At 37.2% G+C, this 20,060-nt stretch overlaps 5 protein-coding genes across 11 annotated transcripts in view; 3 read left to right on the forward strand and 2 right to left on the reverse strand.

The window, feature by feature from the left end:
* Positions 1-1,356, forward strand: part of LOC139822234 (uncharacterized) — a 35,705-nt gene extending 34,349 nt beyond the window's left edge. The window contains exon 6 of the mRNA XM_071793856.1: positions 1,039-1,356. Within this exon, the coding sequence (XP_071649957.1) occupies positions 1,039-1,253 (215 nt within the window). The 3' untranslated portion in view covers positions 1,254-1,356. The remainder of the gene's footprint in view (positions 1-1,038) is intronic.
* Nedd8 (Nedd8 ubiquitin like modifier) lies at positions 20-2,225 on the reverse strand. The gene is made up of 4 exons (XM_071793861.1): positions 2,066-2,225; positions 1,947-1,964; positions 1,389-1,501; positions 20-755 (listed from the first exon to the last, which is right to left on the reverse strand). Exons 1-4 carry the CDS (start codon positions 2,081-2,083, stop codon positions 650-652), a joined length of 255 nt encoding a protein of 84 aa, XP_071649962.1. The 5' UTR covers positions 2,084-2,225; the 3' UTR covers positions 20-649.
* A 104-nt stretch (positions 2,226-2,329) lies between these two features.
* E(y)2 (enhancer of yellow 2) lies at positions 2,330-3,375 on the reverse strand. The gene is made up of 2 exons (XM_071793860.1): positions 3,134-3,375; positions 2,330-2,900 (listed from the first exon to the last, which is right to left on the reverse strand). Exons 1-2 carry the CDS (start codon positions 3,178-3,180, stop codon positions 2,660-2,662), a joined length of 288 nt encoding a protein of 95 aa, XP_071649961.1. The 5' UTR covers positions 3,181-3,375; the 3' UTR covers positions 2,330-2,659.
* A 19-nt stretch (positions 3,376-3,394) lies between these two features.
* LOC139822236 (mitochondrial import inner membrane translocase subunit Tim21) lies at positions 3,395-5,018 on the forward strand. Of its 3 annotated transcripts, none has more exons than XM_071793857.1 (5): positions 3,395-3,554; positions 3,782-3,971; positions 4,046-4,280; positions 4,471-4,570; positions 4,649-5,018. In XM_071793857.1, exons 2-5 carry the CDS (start codon positions 3,785-3,787, stop codon positions 4,796-4,798), a joined length of 672 nt encoding a protein of 223 aa, XP_071649958.1. In that variant the 5' UTR covers positions 3,395-3,554; positions 3,782-3,784; the 3' UTR covers positions 4,799-5,018. The 3 variants fall into 3 exon arrangements, with proteins under 3 accessions (XP_071649958.1, XP_071649959.1, XP_071649960.1); XM_071793858.1 differs by having other exon boundaries at positions 3,399-3,558; XM_071793859.1 differs by having other exon boundaries at positions 3,537-3,662.
* A 656-nt stretch (positions 5,019-5,674) lies between these two features.
* Tg (transglutaminase) lies at positions 5,675-19,079 on the forward strand. Of its 5 annotated transcripts, XM_071793843.1 has the most exons (12): positions 5,675-6,144; positions 6,910-6,945; positions 7,080-7,209; positions 14,497-14,846; positions 15,171-15,303; positions 15,718-15,947; positions 16,072-16,385; positions 16,593-16,862; positions 16,946-17,025; positions 17,293-17,437; positions 17,702-18,008; positions 18,112-19,079. In XM_071793843.1, the coding sequence occupies exons 3-12, from the start codon at positions 7,101-7,103 to the stop codon at positions 18,418-18,420; spliced, it is 2,247 nt and encodes a 748-aa protein (XP_071649944.1). In that variant the 5' UTR covers positions 5,675-6,144; positions 6,910-6,945; positions 7,080-7,100; the 3' UTR covers positions 18,421-19,079. The 5 variants fall into 5 exon arrangements, with proteins under 5 accessions (XP_071649944.1, XP_071649943.1, XP_071649946.1 ...); XM_071793842.1 differs by having other exon boundaries at positions 6,910-7,209; XM_071793845.1 differs by lacking the exons at positions 5,675-6,144; positions 6,910-6,945; positions 7,080-7,209 and adding an exon at positions 10,006-10,164.
* The last annotated feature ends 981 nt before the right edge of the window (positions 19,080-20,060 follow it).

Here is a 20,060-nt window from a genome sequence, read left to right on the forward strand (position 1 = left end):
AGAGTATACTGATTTTGTAGAAAGTAGTTCTTAATGCTATAGAATTCGAGTCGGGTCTCTCCCGCTCTTTTTCTTACCTAATTTATTTCCTAAAAATATTAGTTTTTCTTTTCAGAAGAAAGAAAATTAATAATGTTTTAAATATTATATTATAATTTAACACTTAGGATTTTATTTATGTACTTGCTATAATTTGTATTTATTATTAAGACTAAATAATTTACTCTGTGTAATAGATTACATAGTTCAATATAACGGTTTCTTTCTCTTAATATAAAACGTTTTTTTAATGCTGTATTTCACATAAATAATTAAATTTCACATTGCAGTATTTAATGTAAAATATATATGGCGTAACGCAGACCTAACAGAAAGGCAACGAGAAAAGTGACATATATGTGCTTTTCCCTTACGTGAGAAATTATTTTAAATAAAAAATACGCACTTTCATTTCATTTTCATGATTAAATTACTTTATTAAATATTTATTTAGGGTTGTAAAGATCACATGACTATGTTATTCTATTTAAAATAACATAGAGTTTGTTCTTCTTGAGCGCATATGCGTGATGGTAAACATTTGTTTCTTTTTTCGCTCTTTTTTCCTTTCTGTGGCCCTCACAATTCTTTAATATCCCCTCGTCGCCGTTTATAAATGAGGAATGTTATATCTGCAGCCTCCTCTCAATGCAAGTACCAAGTGCAGCACCGAACCACCTTGGACTTTATAATCCTGTGCCGTCTTCTCATCGTTCCTGAAACAAAGATATAAACTTCTCTCACATTGCTGTCGATATTTTATTTTTATTATTAATTGATCACGCATGTCTCGATATAATTCCTTAAATAAAATTGACCTTTTTTTTATTAATATGAAATAAATTACAGTTTTAATTTCGAATGTTATACATGATTTAGAAGAAAATTGATTGGTTAAATGAGATTTTTTTTATACGCAATCACTTATTTGTGTGTTTCCGTTTAACAAAAGCTCAGCCTTGAAGTATGCATCGAGAATAATGTATATTGTTGTTAAAGGAACGCAAACGGAGGAATGGAGCATAATGCAGCACTACCCGGAGTATATACCTGTGACCGCTAAAAAGATCTGCGCCACAAGAAAGTGCAGAGTCTGTATGTCAAAGGGCTTTAGGAAAGAGTCGCGTTATTATTGCGTTACATGCAACGTCGGATTATGCGTAACGCCGTGCTTCAAAGAGTTTCACATGAAAGTAAACGTGCGGAAAAATTAGGACTATTAAAACTGCAGTCAGTAAGAGAAACTCGAGATCGCACATTCGACTCTTCGCTGATTCTTCGCAAGTTATAGTTTTGTGTCGCGCAACGCGACCAAGCGTGTCATAAAATCACGATAACTTTATACATACATCTGCTTGCCGGAAAATATTAATCGCTGCTGCTGCGGTGGTATTCCCTCCTTCTCTTCCACTCTTTCTTTAATTCTCTCTACCTTGTCTGTAGGTTCTATGTCTATTTCAATCTAAAGAAATCATACGTTATGTATTAGTTTAACACTGACAATATACTTTTACTTAGATAACATTAACATTAGGACCGATAAATAAGACATTTACGTGAACAGTAACATATAAAGAAATACAGATAGAAAGAGAGAGACGGGACTTCCGATGATTCGAATGTAAGAACTTCCTTTTTGACTGATACAAATAAAAGCTGTCTTGACGCGGTAAAATGTCGATTTTGACTTTACTCGTTTTCATGCAATGTAGCTCTATAATTTTTCGCAATGTTTTAAATCTAGAACTCCTCGAAATACAATTGACGTTTTCAAAATGGGTTAAGATGACGAGATGTCGTTTTCTTTTCTGTGACGCGAGCGAAGCCGGGCCTTTCGCCGATAAAGGACCGCTTTTGTATCCGCGTCATTTGGATCTCGTAAAGCCGTTTGACTTCGGGATACTTGCCTCCTTCCCCGTGAGGGTCTGAAAAAGAGGGTCTGATTAAAATTGAGATCCAGTATCGCGACAAGCCGGCGTGATTTTCAGCCCGAGGCGGAGAGATCGCTCGAGACCAGCATAATTACCTTCACCTTTATCAACATCTTTCGACTATTAATCGACTACGCTAAATTATCACGGTAGTATCAACGCCGCAGAAAGATCAAATCGGGCGACGGATCTACGAGGATCACTGCCGCACTATTATCACCACCGCACGAAGGATCTAACCTAATTCGGAATTGCGGCGAGTCGCCATCTACCGGCGACGAGCGCTATTAACGGACGAAACTACTTGTTTTTATTTTATTACTTATTTATCTTGTGTTGGAGCAGCAAATTAATATTACTTACGAAATTAATCATATTTTATTCATATAATTTGTACATCTAAGAATATATATATAAAACATTTTTGCAAGTTATACTCTCCCTGTTTCAGACACGCGATTAGATTCTAGTCTATTAGATGTGTACTCTAATTACTTGTTAAATATCACATTTTACGCTTCTTACGCATTAGACGCGACGTAACGTAACAGTTATATCTTGTCGCATGGTGAATCGTTAGGAGAGGGTCATTTGCGGAGGAGACTCGTCGCGTTTCAGAAGCATATTTTAACATAATCGCGTCGATGGAGAATTGTCCGCGATCAGTGACGATTCTAACGAAACTATTCCTAACGGTCTGTCACAATTTTCAGCTTCTCCTCCTGAGCCAACAGCTGATTCTTGATCTTCTGCAGCAGCTCCTTCTTCACCGAGTCCGGCACGAGCGTGCGAGCTTTGCTGGTCACCGCGGATAGCAGCGTGTCGTAGGTGACATCGTGACCGTGCTCCTTTACTATCTCCTTCGAGATCAGCTTCACCTGGTCCCGCCATCCGCACTCCACCAGTCTGCGTCTCAACAGCTCCTTCAGCCTGCGAACAAGTTTCACAGTCATGCAGACAATTTCGTCTTCGGTCGACAAACAATTGGGTCCAGAAATATTTGGGAATGTCTCCCCTAAATCCGAAAATTCTAGCTAACACATATCGCGCCATGCAATTCATTTTGTAAGAATAATCTTGAAAGGTTATCAAATGATTGTCTTGTAAGAGTTACTAGAGAGTTAACGATAATCTCGACGTAAAATGTACAAAATTTGTGTTACCCGTCGCGATCGCCAACCATAACCAATCTCTGGTGCGGCGTCTTCATCAATAACCTTGCGTGCGCGATTTAACTCAAAGAGCTTTTTGTTTATTAATTATTCCTTTGCCGCTTAACCTCTCGAGTCGACAACAACAACGAGACGGTTGTTTTGATGCGCGAGACACCGTCGTCCAATCAGCACATTTATGTTCTTAAATTTCATAGAGAACGGTCTCACGGTCTGCCAATTTTAAGCCGGTATTTCAACCTCGAATTCCTTCGGGACGCTGAATGGTTGGGAAGTAGGGAATTTCTGGGACTCTCCGCGTTTGGAACGAATCAGTACGCACTACGCACTGAGATTCTGCTTGTCGTTAGTTTCAACAACGACAACAACACTGCTCCGAATGCTCCGATAATATGCGGCGGTATCTGAACTAGTACGTAAGTTATATGTCGTATAAGTGTTAATAATGATAATGAGAATAACGTAATTTGAATAGACAAGAGATTATTGTACATATTTACATTGGCTTGCTGATACTTTGGTAAAGAACCGGTTAACCTTAAATTAAGAGAGAGAAAAACAAAGTTTTGTAAAATTTAAATTATATATATATTTTTTGTTTTATTAAATGTGTTATTAAAATGTATATTTATATTTTAGAACATGGCGAGAGCGTTAAGTCATATTCTTCAGAGAAGACACTTGATCACCCATATGTCAAGTGTCTCCTACGGTCTCAGTATTGTTCCTAGCATTAAACACAGTGCTTGCTACTCGACAAAGAAATCCGTAACCAAGACTGACTCCAATGAAACCAATAATCAGGTACAGATCGGCACCGCAGAAGTAGGTAAATTTCACACGACCTATGTTTACGTTATTATTGTTACATAATGATTACATCTGTTCCTTCTCCCCTTTCAGTTAAAGAAAACCTGAAATCTGTTGGATATCTTGGAGTAATAGTCGGTGGCGTTGGAGTTACGGCTCTAATACTGTATGCCCTGTTTTCGGAGCTGTTCTCCAGCAAAAGTCCATATGCTGTTTACAGCGAAGCTCGCGTCCGTTGTATGGAACATCCAAAGGTCATGGACATTCTCGGAGCACCTGTAAAGGCTTATGGAGACGAGACTCGACGTGGACGTAGAAAACACATCTCGTACGTCCAGATAAATTTTTTTACAGCATTTTTAATATAAATTATTGATATATATTTTGTACATGTATGAATCCTGCTGCGAGAACGAATTATGATAATAATTCAAATTTCAAAACTTTCAAGAATACTTTTTTAACTGATTTTTGAAAACAAATAAATAACATTTGGACTGTATTTGTTTTTTTTTCAGTCATATGTATTACATTAAGCAAGGCGTCAAGTACATGAGATTGAGATTTTATGTACAAGGAACGAGAAGGCAGGGAACGGTGTATGCGGAAGTGAAGGAAGTAAGTTTGCAAGTTTGCGGGAATCGAGAATGATGTGTGCTTACACATATACGCTCATATGTTCAATTCTAATTACAGAACGCGTCTGGCAATTACGAATATTCATATCTGTACGTAACGGTGAATCATGTTGGAACGATCGTGATAGAGGACAACCAAGACACATCTAAATCGCTGCAAGATCACGAATCTACACTGGACTTTAACTTGCTACTGGATAATCAATAAATGTGCAATATATTGATATGTAAATAGGGTTATTAAAATGTGTATGCGATAAAGTTTGATATATAATTGTAATTTTTTTATTATATATTTTTATCCATATATTTGGTAATACATATAGATAAGATAGAAGATTGCTAAATGTCAATTAATTAAGTCTCTTAAGCAAGATATGAGAGCGCTGATTCAGTCTTCGCAAATAAAAGTCTCCTTTTTTACTTCATATACTTGTGTAACAGCTTTTCTTATACGGAAGGTCTCTTTCTCGGTTCCTGTGAAACTGTTTATTTAGGAACTTTCATCATTTTGCGCTTCTAGTCTAAATTTGATTGAAATAAGAGAGCGTCCTGGCACGTCTTCGCCACGGAAACTGAACTGACTTACGAAATTCAGAGAACAAATTCCTGCGTGGTGTGTTACGTGAGAGCTAAAAATATGTATTATCCTCGCTATCATTTACTCACGTCGTTGCGCGCGTCTGTATTAGTGTACGTCTTATCAGGTCAATAGTTATATTAACTAATATACGCGCGATATAGCAATTTATATATCAAATTATTTTTGCTTCTCTTTGTCACGCTTATCGTTTATTATACTAATATATATATTAAATTGTTCATTAATATGTATATTATTTTGAATAATAATTTTGCGTGCGCGAGTAATCTCTTATCATGTAAAAAAGTTTACATCTGGGAATCGACTGTCCCTTTCCTGACTCAATTTAACTCAATTTTTTACTTAAATCATTTTGACTTAACTTTTTAATTCAACTTGACTATTTCTTAATTTGAGTTTTTATGCCATTAATAAATAACATATTTGAATTAATACTTCACTTTAACGTATAAATCACTATATATAATATCAATTTTTCATTAAGGATAAAGTCCTCTGTGTGATCCAATGTTTCTGGATGAAGATTGATATTTACGTGTACTTGTAACATAATTACTAACATAAATGATAGAAACACAGCGAGCAAAAAACACGTAGGAGCTAACGACAGAGTCATTAACGAGCGCAGCATCTACTTTACTATCTAAAGAGGCGTGTTTTGCAATGTTGCATAAAAGGTGCCTACGTTCGCATATCATTACTGTTAAATGTCTCTAAAAGTTAACTGAAGACTGGCGGGAGATACGTTTGCTCCGCTGCTGCATGGCAGCTGATTTTCACTGACAGTCGTTCGACAACTCGGCACGGAGACTGACACGCTGTTTCAATCATCTCACATTTAACACGCGCTCGTGATGTGCACAGTGATGTGATATCATACAAGTCTTATTTGTGAAAGAAAAATAAATTATTAAAATTAAATAGATTATTATTAGATTATTAAACTGCAGGTACAGAATTATTCCAAAACTATTTTTTAAAAAATTTTATTCTCATGAGAAAGTTATACTTATTCGCTGCAGGAGAAAAGAGAGAGAAAATAAAATAAATATTTATTAATATTTGTTTAATAAATATCGAAAATCTTATTATTACTTATTTCTGATAATACATTGGAAATTGTAAAATTGTGACTTACGATTTTCCAAGGTTATTTAAGTGATAAGAACCTCAATGGTATCAACAATTTATAAAATTTATAAATAGAAGCGGTCTGTAAATTTTATTGTTTATTAAGATAGTGATTTACATCAAAATAGATAATTTATTATATTACGTTATTAATTTATTATCTTTTAATTAAAATAGAATATAATTGCAGTTATGCAATAGAGAGATTATTAGAATAATATTATAAAATAAAATGTTATACGCGATAAGGCATCTTCTTCAATTTATCAATTCTTTACTCTTTCGAAAATATCACCCGATAAAATTTTGCGACATATTTTGAATGAATAGACAATCGCGCAGCAATTTCTTTAATTACAGTTATGCATACGAACGTTAATAAATCGTCTATGTCTCGCTTTGAACGATTCCGCTCGTCCTTGATTAAATGTACTCAATTATAGACTTAAGATTAATCGCAGCAACAACATTTTCTTCGAGTCTTATTTGAATCAACAGACGCTTTAGCTAAACTAAAAAAAAATTATCCACGCAATTACACCACTTAATTATTTCTAATTTTATATCTGTTTAATTGTTTTTAGAGTTTCACGCCTGACGGATGCGGACTTTTCATAAATGTTGGTATTCGAAAGAAGCTTATAAGATTTAAAAAATGATAAAAATTAATAAACATTTTATCAGGCATGATTTATAAAACGCTTGGATTTATGATCGACGAGTAATATCGAAGACATAATTTTTATACGAATAGCGTTCGTACTCGCAGCTAATTATGATGAAAAGGTGTTGCTCGTGCTCATGCCTCTCCGGATTTAGGGCCGTGTTCAGGCCCCAGCAAATCCATCCTATCGAGAGACCGCGACCGCCTTCCACTTCCCATGGTAAGTTAATCCTGTATGTGCTTTAATTATTATTAATTGCTAGTCGAGTAAAAAGAAATCAGATAAAAATTCTGGCATTTTAAAAAATATTAAAAATCCTACATAATATAATTTATGTTAATGTTGATGCCGTAATATCCATGTACTTGCACACTGAGGGTAGGAAGAAATCCTAATTATAATGCTATTATTAATGCTGATTAAAAAGTTCGTGGAAGGAGTAACTTTTCGAATAGATTACGTTCTTAATGTTTTCCCGGGGCGAACTAAATATTCTTGCGGGATTACGATTATCTGCATATCTACCGAAAGTATGGATCGCATTAAGAGAGAGGAGCTTATAAAAAATCGCAAGAGAGATAAGAATATCATCTTTCTTGGGTCCGAATGGCTCTTGCGTGCTCTCGCTTCCGGTACGTGAGTCAATAAATTTTTACAAATCTCTCTCTGACCGACTCGTTTCATGTTACCGAGAAGTGATGAATGATATATTTATGGATATCAAAAGTGAAGTGATTACGCATCTACTATTATTAGCACGATGTCTAATTATTGATAGCCATACAATTATTTGCTCAGTTTTAATTGTCTCTGTCGTATACGCAATTCGTGCGAGAATCGGAGTATAAAAGTGAATATCTCTATTATATACAACGGCATTATTTTTTTCATTCTTTGTCATTATTTTATTTTCATTTCTTCTTCTTTTCTTTACGATTTTTCTTCATTTCGTATTAATTTGGTTTCAAAATGTTTTACAATATGCTGAAAGCATACATACATTGAAAGTTATAAAAGAATGCTATCTTAGAGCGCATAATAAATAGCGATATATCTGTCTATATTTATCCATTTGTTTAGTTTAGAACCAGCAGGATATTATATAAGAATATTCATCAATATTCCCGCGAAAACACATTATTTTCTTTAATCAACAATTGGATTTGTCACGCCGAGCGGTTTTTTTTGCAATGTCTATGCAACGTCCGCGATCAAGTAAATCCCGATAACGAGGAGTATTCCCAGACATATTTGATCTGACACCACGTAGGCAATTGACCCCTCTGAGGACAGAGTTCGCGTGCGCGGGCGGGGTGGAAATCAATTAATAAAAGAGCTAAGATAGTCAAACGTCAGCGGTATGAATCACGCGAGCGCGTAAGATAATGCGGCCTAAAAGTAAATCGTCGTAAACGAGGGCACGTGCCCGCCGGAATGCAAATAATGCAGTGAGGCGCAATGTTTAGCGAGAGCTCCTGATTTTCGCATGTAAACGAAAGATGTGAGAATTATCACAAAATGATTTTATAACTCCTTTAACGCCGGAATTCTTCGAGTTTACGATTTTATTTGCACAATGTTCAAGAATTTTGTTTTATAAAAATAATTTTGAATCATAATAATAATTATATAATAATTTTCAATCAATATAATAATTTTATTGTGACTCTTGAAAATATATACCTTGTTTTTTTTTACACTAAAAAATTCGATCAAAATGCATAAATTAACCCGTTGAGGTCACATGGGGTCCAGTGAACCCCAGGCTTTTTTTTTCTTAAAAGTATACTATTTTGAGAGTAAAACGCACAAAGTTTTTTTGCTCTATCTCAAAAAATTTTGATGAATATTTTTGTGTAAAAAGTCAAATTTCTCGAAAAAAAATTTTTTCCTCGCGTTTTTTCAACATAAAAAAATTTTTTAAATTATTGGATTATCAAGAGGAAGTCATAAATTAATTCCAGTTCAAGGTTTGAGTCAATACATCAAAAAGAACGCAAATAGAAACTGTTGTGGGGTCCATTGGACCCCATGTGACCTCTACGTTACTTTTAGGAGGTGTGACCTCAACGGGTTAAGCGATGTTTAGCTTGCTAGAAAACTTAAAAAAAAAACTTGAATACAGTGGTAAAGAGTTGAACAGCTAAATCGTGCTGTCATTCTTGACATTCCAGTCAAGAAGCAAAGTGCTTTTCCGGCATGCCCTATAAAATCTATTTTCAAAATATTGGTCAAGGACGGTATGTTGTGGCTGTAAGTTTTATGCGACGCGTGCCGAGAAAACGTGTGTTTAGTCAACGATTTTTGGTGTGATAAAAATCACAGACGGTTTATGTTAGACTATATATAACGTATGATGTCATCACGTCTCAAGAAGAAAAAATCGCAAGGCCGGTAGTTTGATATGTAGGCGGTGATTTTATTATTGTGACATAAGTACTATTGAACGACGAAAACGATTGATGAGTTGAGCGGCGATATAAGAGCATAGGTAGAGATTCTTATTCGCTTATTCGCACGCTTGAATGCAATCGTCAACTTGGCTATGAATTCTATCATGTAACACTGATTTTCAATTCGTCAAAAGTACAAAAAAAAAATGAAAAATACATATCTATATATATATATATATATATATATATATATATATATATATACATGTGTACAAAAATAAAAAAATATGGAAATTATGATATTATAAAGTGACGCGAAAAAAGTAGGACAGATATCTTCGTTATCTGCAAGTTTTCGTCTTCGCTTGATAAATTAAGGAAATTTCGCGCTTTTTCCGTTACGTTCAATAAAATAATTTTGTCAAAAAACATAAAAGAGAGAGGAGGTATTGCATTATTTTCTCAGAGTAGAATTGGTTTCTGTATTCCGACTCGCGGCCGAGTGATTTGTAAATAAACGCGGATCCCGTCGATATAATGCGTGATTTGTTCGTTCGAGCACGCACAATTTATCGCGCGCTCTCTCATATGTGAGAAAATATACTTCAGCCAAATGGGAAGTGTCAGCTTCCGCCTCTCTCGCGAGGCGCCGGCCTTCATTATGATTATGTACATTTAAAACGGCATTATTCATTACGTACTCGCGTTCGTCACACGGCGCCATTTATTACGTGCCGAAGATCTACGTAGATGCACAGAATCCGCTAACTATCTTAGGGAAGTAAGTATATTTGTGCGCATTATCATAAATCAATTCTTTGCGCGTTTTCTTGAAAGAAATTTTTATAGTTTACAACTTGACTTGTCAAAATCGTCAAAATTGTTTAAACCTGCGTGACTTTATTACATTAGAATTAAAGTGAGATTACGCAAGTGGCGCGGTGCCGTGACCGTTAAGCGGTGACGTCACTTTCGCCGATATGAGGCTGCGTTATTATCACCATTCTTCCTCGATGTATTCATGAATGAGCTAAATATATTCGAATTATTGACTAAAAATTCAATAAAAAAAATTTACTTTACCACAGAATATTTTATATTTTCAAGTTCATCAAATAAAGCGGCGCACACATTTATTAACGCTGCTTAATTCATTATTTTTCCTTAAAAAAACAACCGCATTATTATTTATATTCTATTAAGTGCCGTGCGAAATACAATTCCACAAAATTCTTCGGTACTTTCCCTCGTGGGTCGCAAGCTGACCGGAAGATTAGTCACGAAAGCTTCGCCGAATGCAGTGCTTTCGTGATTACCCATTGGAGACTGCTCATCAGGGATTCTCTTCGTTAAGTCACGCTCTCTCAGATAACTTTCTTTGTTGACTCAGCTTCCTCTACGTAAATCGACACGACGTGTTTGTCGCGTGTTCTTTACTTATATCTTTTTGCTTCTCATTCTTATATACGGAGATTTACATATCATTATCGCACAGGAGGCAGCGTTTCTCTTCACTACGTACGCACATTGTAAGATATCCCAAGTCCCGACGCATATATCTGTAACCGGAGCATCAAGTTTCTCGCGGACACGAGTATTATATTCAATGTAAAACACGTGATCTCGATAGGAATTCTAATTATAACACTCGGAAGGAATCGACGCAGAAAATGCATCGTAAAAACTGCATCAAGCGTCTTTCCGAGTCCTTAATTATTCATGTTTAGTGGTATTTGTGGCGTAGAAAATATGTAATTTGCATTTTGCGGGTAGCATTTTGTAAAGAAATAAAAAAAGTTTTATTTTTTATTCAATTTTAAATTTAGCCTTAAAATCCCGTTATCTTAAAACGTTATTTAAAGGAGCCTAATTTTAAATTAACTAAAAAAAAAAAAAAAAACGATCGGAAGTGAGAAATCTCAATTTGGAACACCCTGTGTGATCGATCGATATCTTATTTTTGTAACAATACCTACGCACACGTCCGTGATATGTGTCTCGTGACTGAGTCATTTGAACACCATCATTTTCGTATTAAGACCGATGAAGTAAGCTGATTACAATGACAAATGGATCGCGTATTGTTATTTGCGGATTGAATAATGCGACAAGAGTGACTCCGCCTAACGTAGTCACTTGCCGCATTATTAAAATCGTGTGTACTAAAATACGACGTCTAATAATATGTATAATATTTATATTTAAAATATTCTATAATGTTTCCATTTAATTAAAATATATTTCTACTCTGTCTTCCCTTTTTCATTAATATTTCGTTTCTCTTCAAATAACAATCAAGCAGTAATATAATTCAAATTCTTGAGCAACACTCGGCTAATGCAGGCATGACGTCGATCAGTTGCTTTTAATGACGATGTGTCGCGAGAAGCGTATGAATAAAAAATTGTCACGCTGTCATATAAAAGCTGATTATATAAAATAAGAATGAAAGTTATTATATAATATATCATGAATTGAAAACTATCAACGAAGGGTACTGTTTTAAATTCCGCATAATTGTCGCAGATCCCTGACTAATATGGAGCACCACCTTGTCCTCCCTAAACGGTAAACCTCTCTCTAGTTGACCTGAAATCCTACAAACGGTTGTTTGTCCGATGTTGAGTGATGTTTGTTAGAAGTCGGTTTCACCGGATTGAACCGTATCACGTCAACCGAAATGGAAATCGCAAGTAGGCGGTGATAAAGTGATTTCTTCTTACACATGTTCTTTTGAAGAAAAACGAGTTCGTTACATTGAAACGAATGAGTTGAACGAAGATCCGATAGCAAGTAATGGGCGATTTCACAGAGATAGCGAAGCTTAATCACCGCTTCTGTTATTGTGGCGATTTAAATGCGAGAATCTTGTACGACTGCATGTTTTAACACGCATTCCAGGGTAATGATCGACGTTGTTTTCTGATCATTAATTACTAATTACTAAGATACCATTCTAATTTGTGGGATATTTCTATCTAAGGAATCGATTGTTTGTAAATTCTGAAAATGGCCAACATCGCTTTCTTTTAAATCAATGATTTTAATGACCTCTCTTTAATGAGTATAATTTATGAATGTAGGTTTACGTGATTAAATTGATTACGTAGGTGTGCAAGTCCGTAAGTTACGAAATCCTATTCGCATCTTTGTAGATATCGGAATCAATTCGTTGAAGGTAATTTAAACAAAGACTTGCGAAATTTTATCTCAAGAGGAAATATTTATAAAATCTGAATAAAAAGTGAAGCTTGCAAAATTCAAAAGAGAAGACAATTCTTAAAATTTCACATTATATAGAATAATAGAGAATTAAACAAAAAACAATGTTGCAATTGTTTAACATTTGAAGTTACATGGTTGCTGAACCAAATCATCTAGTAATCTAGTTACTGTTATTGTAGAAGATAATCATTGCTTTGGTATTTGCAACTCGTAAGTTACAAATATATCCTCGGACTAGTGTGAGAACAATAGACGTCAGTAATGACGACAGCAAGATTTTTTAAAATTACGTCTCATGGCTCTGAGATATTAAAATCAAGGGTGTGTCACCTTTCTATTACAGTTCGTAAATCCCTACAATTATATCATTATAAGCTTTAAATAAACAATATACATCATAGTTCAAATAAAAGTTACATTTGTTATGTATTATTTGTTATGTGAATTATATAATAATATGTATTTTACTTTTATTCTTTTTATAGTCTGATTATAGCGATCAGAATCTTTAGTTTGTAAAATAAAACTTTCTTATCACTTTATTTTGTCATACATCTTAATAAATACTGGATACTAATAACAAATAATTCTTATCGTTAAATTTTAATATATTATGTAAAAATTCCTGGTACTGTAGAGAGAATAGATTTGCAATCTCTAATTAAAATGTCTTCTAATTAGACGTTATTCAAGAAATTCAAGATAATGGGGCTTTAATCGAGATGTATCGATAACTCGGCCGCGATTGTAAATCGCCGACTAATTTATGGGAACGAAAAGTGGGTGACTCCTACTGACAGCGGGTGTCACCGATGACGCCATTTATGGTCGCGCACGGCGTTGCAGCACGTGCGTCCTTGAGATTGCTCCTAGAATGCAGCGGCCCACCTTAGCTAGCACCTTAGCCAGTTCTTCCTTCCTCCTCGTCGTCGGCGGGTTCTTCAGTCATTCGGTGAACTCGCGTCCGACGCGTTCCTCGTCCATGTATCCAGGATTTCGTTCGCATCCGCAGCCGGGGCATCCGATGCACCCGGACCGCCGCGGGATGTTTTACAGATTCTACGATCGCTACCGGATATTCAACGATCGGCGTACCCGACCGTTTCCGTTCAGATTCTACTGTGAGTCCCTCGCGTTCTCCGCGGATGACAAAACGACAATACGGATTACAGCCGTGTAGAAAAAAATGAGGCACGAACTGCAACCCGTATTCGACGTTCAATTTAATATATTTAGAAGAAGAGTTAAATTTAATTTACTTAACTCTGAGAAGGCGGACGTCGGGTCACTCGTAAGTCGTGACCCATGCCTTGACTCTGTTTTGTCTAGGGTCTAAACTGTGCGGCTCAAGGAGTTCTGTAACTTGAGTAACTTGGATAACTCCCCCATTCATAAGCGATAAGGCAACTTACATGCAAAGAAAGCACTCTATAGGCAGTATTCGGTATAGCAGCGATCAGGAAAGATGAACTTTATTCAGAGCTTCAGTGAAATAGTCGTAATGTCTGAAGGTACAGAAGTGACAAATCAACAAATTATATTAGGTATTGTTCCCATTTTTGAAAAGAGATAATAAAAAACAAATGAAATAAATAACATTCTCACGGTTTTGCAAAATATATAAGAGAAACTTTACTATGGGTCAGAAGTGATCCGGCGTCCGCCTTGCAAGGGTTAAAGAAAAGCTTGATTTACGATTTGTCAAAATAGTCTAGCGAAAAGGAAACGATTCAATCCTCAATCATTGAAGATGCTTCTGTCAACGGCGTAATGTTACTTCATCGGAATAGAATTAATAATAACTTCCACCATTCTTTTTCGTGTTGGTAGTTTTCTTATCTTTTCGTATAGGAGAGTTCGTAATCCTCATAAACGCTGTCATTCGCAGGGGAGGATTTTGGCGTTCCAGTATTGACAATTCACAATGTAGATCCTTGCATCGAAGAGAACGGCGACAATCATCGGACATCCAGATACGAGCTGATGACCCGTCAGGATGACGGAGCAAGACTCGTCGTTAGACGTGGTCAGGAATTTTATCTGCACCTCAGTCTATCTCGGGACTATAATTCTTCTATCGACGGCATTTCTATCGTTTTCACCCTGGACGACGTTCGGACGCCACAACATGGACACGGGACACTGGTGGCGACCGCCCTGGTCCATCCTGGAGAGATTTCCGAAGCTGCCTGGCAGACCACCATAGATGGCAGAGGACCAAATTTCTTGAGAATAAAGGCGAGTCGCAAGCGTTGCTGAAATGCGAGATTTTTCGCTACTGAGAATTTTATTTCAATTAAATTTTATACGCTTGACAAAATAACTTTAATTATGAAACAATTTTATATAATTATGTTATAATTAAAAGTTCTTCTCTCAAAAAGTAAAGTAGACTTGAAGTAAGTGAATTTGCATATTGAATCGGTGATTCTCGCGAATTGCAATATTAAAACCGTTGATATATGTCTTAATTAATTTGGGAACGTTAAGCATGCTCGTATGAAGTAAGAATAGAATTAAAATGGAAAAGACTTTTTGCTAAACGAAATCTGTCATCTTCAGGTTGTGACATCCGCGAACGCGATTATAGGCAGGTGGAAAATGGATATCGACACCAAGAACAAGGAGTCGGAAGGTGCTGTCAGTTACACGATGGATCATCCGTTTTACTTGATCTGCAATCCATGGTGCAAAGGTATGTGTTCGTAGATATTCTAATCAGCGTCTTCCAACGCACGAGCAGCGTCATAATTTATCGAATTGTTTTATTGCTGCTTTATAATATTTTTCGAAAGGACATTCTCGGTCCAAGCAGGTGAAAATTATATTTTAAAACACGTTCGCTCTACCACACGTCACATATGACGCATTAATTCTCGTGAGATATCGACGTCATGCGTGACATATTATGTAACTTGCTCACTTTGCCTATTCGCTACAGTCATGTGTGCATAAGTGAAAACGTGCAGTTTAGTAGTTACACATTGTGTGTAACTACTAAAAATAAAGCATGGTCTGTAGCGGCCGGTTTCCCAACCGCCCGATGATAGCGAACGCGTTAATATTGCCGATTCCAAAGTTTCGCAGAGTATATATGTCTCCCTTTCAGACGACGCGGTGTACCTGGACGGCGAGGCTGAATGTCAGGAGTACGTATTGGCAGAGGACGGTTTAATCTGGCGCGGCAGTCACAATCGCTTGCGGCCCAGCGTGTGGAAGTACGCGCAATTCGAACGAGACATTTTGGATTGCGCCCTGCACCTGATGAACCAGGTCGGCAAGGTCCGCGCTTCCGGCAGGAACGACCCGGTCGTCATAACGCGCTGCCTATCCGCCGCGGTAAGCCATTCGGGAGAGAAAGAACTTTCCCTGCAATATATATATATACTAAACCGTATTTTGAAAAGTGATATTTAAGATGGCGAGCGAAAGTTCCGGGCTGCTAAATGGGATCGATTTCTAGGTAAACTCCCCCGACGATAACGGGGCGGTGATGGGAAATTGGTCGGACGATTACGGGGGCGGCACACCACCTACGAGGTGGATGGGCTCGCAGAAAATACTCCAGCAGTATTACAAGACGAAGAAACCGGTCAAGTACGGACAGTGCTGGGTCTTCTCCGGTGTGCTGGCGACGATCTGTCGCACTCTCGGTATACCCTGTCGAGTGGTGACCAACTATTCGAGCGCGCACGATACTCAGAGCAGCCTGACCGTGGACTACTTCGTGAACGCGGAAGGGAAGATCATGGAAGAGCTCAACAGCGATTCCATATGGTAATTTGAGGGCGGAAAAACGTTCAGCTTTTGTTTAAGTCACGATCAAATGTTGCAAAAATAATGAAAAGCGTGAAACACGCATGAAGCGATTAATCTTATTGTTTGTAATGATCAGTGATGCGATTTGGTTGACGATTTTAAATAAAAATTAGGAAACGTCGATGGCAGTGTAGGTAATAGAACGATCGATTTTTATCGTGAAAGGAATTTCCACGTCTGGAACGAGGTGTGGATGACGCGATTAGATTTGTCGCCGGATTGCTCGGGATGGCAGGTAATCGATGCGACTCCTCAGGAACTGAGCGAAGGCGCGTATCGTTGCGGCCCGGCATCGGTGGCCGCCGTGAAGAAGGGGGAAGTTCTGCGTCCCTACGACAACGCGTTCCTCTTCGCCGAGGTCAACGCCGACAAAGTCTACTGGCGTTACAACGGGCCCACGCAGCCGTTGAAATTAGTTCGCAAGGATATGTACGGGTACGTATATGATGAATTGTCAATCGTCGTCGCGATTATTAGAACTGATCGTATTAAATAATGAGACAATGACGATTTCGCAGCATCGGCCAGCTGATCAGCACAAAAGCGGTTGGGAGATGGACAAGGGAGGACATTACGCACACTTACAAGTATCCAGAAAGTAAGTGGGATTTAACAGAGAATATTTCGCTGTTAGGTTGCTGCTTGCAAATCATTTAGATAACAAAATCTTTGATAACCAACTTGTATCCGTAACGGAAGGCAAAATTATGTTATATTATCGATTACTATTTTATTTGAATTCTCGTAGCGTTGCGATCAATGTAATCGTTCATCTAATCATGAAATATTTATTTAATATGGTGTCTGATCAGCTACTAATGCTAATTATAAGAGCAATATTAATAATCATTTTTAATGTTAATAGAGTCTGATGACGAACGTGGTGCCATGCTGAAGGCGCTGCGCCAGAGCGAGTCTTTATTTAGCCGTTATTATCTCAACGAGGAGTTCAACGACGTCATGTTCACCTTCGAACTGCGCGATGACATCATTATCGGACAGCCATTCAGGTACCTTCATTGAATTATTTTATCATTCCTGCAAGTACTTTTTGAATAATGCAGCAATTACTTAATTCAATTTATACGCCAACATCCAATAATATTATAATATATAAAAATTACATAGAAATATATAGAATTCCTCAAACATATTTTATTTTCCTTTCAAATTTAGCTAAGACATCTCTAGTTTAGACATTTACTTTTAATGCTTTTCTTTGTTTTATTACACTGATTGTGAAATACTTACTCGGAACTTTTCTTTTCCGGCAGCGTGGTTTTACTAATAAAAAATCGGAATTCAACGATGGAATACCGTGTGTCTGTAATTCTGAGGGTGGAAACTGTACTGTACACCGGCCGAGTAGGCGATCCGGTGAAGAGATTGCACATTGACAGGCTAGTCCGACCAGGGGTGCTCGAGGAAATTCGTATGGACGTTTCCTGGGAGGAGTACGGTCCGAGATTGTTGGATCAATGCGCTTTCAACATCGCCTGTCTCGCCACCGTGAAAGACACGAACTTCGAGTACTTCGCGCAGGACGACTTCCGCGTTAGGAAACCCGACATTAAAATCATGGTAATTGTCCGAACACGCGTGACCAACGCGAAAGTGACAAAAGCAAAATAGAGATACGACAAATAGGTGTTTTACTTTGTAAAATTAAATTTTTTTGATTTAGTTGCATAACGACGCAGTCGTCGGTCAGACTCTCCACGCTTCAGCTAAGTTCCGCAATCCGCTGCCGATTCCTTTGAGGAAGGGTAGGTTCCTTATCGAAGGGCCCGGTCTGGATGAGCAATTGAAGTTGAAGCTATCAGAACCTGTCGAGGTGGATGCAGACGCGGAATGTAGTTTCTCCATGATGCCGAAGTTAGAAGGACGCGCCAGGATAGCGGCGAAGTTTTATTCGAGGGAATTAGAGGACGTCGATGGACATTCGTACAATTTTATAGTCAAATCGGCGAAAATAATTAATAATTCTGAATGATCGCAATATTTTTTATGATACTTTAGTAAGTAATGTCGCGTGTCGTTTTTTTATATCTTTATTTTCAATTTATACTTACATTTAGATTTTTACATTTAGTAATAATGTATAATAATGTAATAATAATTTTTCGTGATGTAGGAACAGCACAGTTACCGTAAAATCGTAATTGTAATTATGCAATTACTGACTGCCAAAAAGATTAAAATTAAGCATAATAGTTTACACAAAGTTTTGAAGTTACAAAGATAATTTTTGAAAATAAATTAAGTTGATTTTTTCTTGGAAGGAAAAGAAAAAAAATGTATGTACAAGTTAAAAAATCAATATTATTTACTTCGTCAACAATTTTGTTTCGTATCATAGAAAGTATCAAACTGTGAGAAGCACAAAATATTTATTTATTACAAAGCATCGAGACTCCGAGTACGAACAGACTGTGTGTGTATGTGTGACAATTAGCTAAGTATTGAATTAGCTAAACTGAGATACAATCAAAGCTATTTTTAATGTATATCACATCCTTTCTTCTATTTATCTTTCATGATAGTCATTATTACCTATGTTATCTACGTGTTTATAGAATGTAAAGTCGCAACGTTTATAAACATACGTTATTTTGTACGTGAAAAAAATAATCTGTGACTCATTTTATCAAATTCACGTTTATCATTTCTACCTCGATTGCAACCTGACCTTCTCATTTTACTGATCAACCTTGATGATAATCATGCATCCTTTCGGAACGGTTGACGTTCGGACTACGATCGGTGTGCCAGAGATCGTTCGGGGACGCATTTATCTCCGTAAATTGCGAGCCGCTTAACGGACGCGGATATCATTGAAATAACGACGGGGAATATCGTCGAATGCTGCACATTTCGCGCGATCACGGAGAGAGAAAGAGGGATCCCGCCGCGGCCATACTGTCCTATTTCCTGTCGGATCGTATTGGCACTGCGGGTCCGATGACGAATGACGGACGTTTAAAGCGAACGTCAGTTACTCTTAAGAAGCAACTGCACGAAGGGGATACCGGCCCGAGTTGGCGGCTTCCGCGGTGGGCACCAGTAAAAAATTCAATCGACAGAGACTACCTGGCGGCCGATATTAACGGCCGGCAATCGAGAGGGTCGCTGTGGCGAGTGCGTGATTATTCAGAGAAGAAGAAGACGAAGAGTAAGGACAGGGACGGATACATGTAAAGCTTAATGGAATTTGACTTCGGACCCTCCCGGACCGACCCGAACAATCCTGTTAAACGGAAGTACATATCGACTGTTTAAAGTTACGCAGCGTAGGTTACTTCATGCTCGAAACCTTTCAAAAATACAGAAGAGAAAAATGAGATAAAAAATAAACTTGACTATACAATAATCGCGAATATAAACCATTTTTTTGTAATTTTTCTGTGCCTCGAATAGATATTACAGTAGTGTTTGACATTTCTAAACAAGAGATTTGTGCACATTTTATAAAGTGGTAAAGCAGTTGGTCCATTTAACTGCTCTCTGCTCGATTGTGCTTTTGTCGGAAGTCTTCTAAAGTTATTAGCTTCGGGCGTAAGAGAGAGGTCGCCATTCGCCCCTGAAGAAGTTGAAAAAAAAAGAGGAGAACCTTGCGGGCGTGCGCGCGACAGC

The sequence above is a fragment of the Temnothorax longispinosus genome, chromosome 11 (assembly GCF_030848805.1).
Source record: "Temnothorax longispinosus isolate EJ_2023e chromosome 11, Tlon_JGU_v1, whole genome shotgun sequence".
Lineage (NCBI taxonomy): Eukaryota > Metazoa > Arthropoda > Insecta > Hymenoptera > Formicidae > Temnothorax > Temnothorax longispinosus.

Coding starts and splice junctions, on each gene's coding strand:
- Nedd8 (XM_071793861.1), bottom strand. Junction 756..1,388: donor ATATTTTCCGGCAAGCAGAT/GTATGTATAAAG, acceptor TCTTTGTTTCAG/GAACGATGAGAAGACGGCAC.
- Tg (XM_071793841.1), top strand. CDS start 13,483: ATGCAGCGGCCCACCTTAGCTAGCACCTTAGCCAGTTCTTCCTTCCTC. Junction 15,948..16,071: donor CGCGCTGCCTATCCGCCGCG/GTAAGCCATTCG, acceptor ATCGATTTCTAG/GTAAACTCCCCCGACGATAA. Junction 17,026..17,292: donor CACTTACAAGTATCCAGAAA/GTAAGTGGGATT, acceptor TAATGTTAATAG/AGTCTGATGACGAACGTGGT.
- LOC139822236 (XM_071793857.1), top strand. CDS start 3,785: ATGGCGAGAGCGTTAAGTCATATTCTTCAGAGAAGACACTTGATCACC. Junction 3,972..4,045: donor GATCGGCACCGCAGAAGTAG/GTAAATTTCACA, acceptor CTCCCCTTTCAG/TTAAAGAAAACCTGAAATCT. Junction 4,571..4,648: donor TGTATGCGGAAGTGAAGGAA/GTAAGTTTGCAA, acceptor TTCTAATTACAG/AACGCGTCTGGCAATTACGA.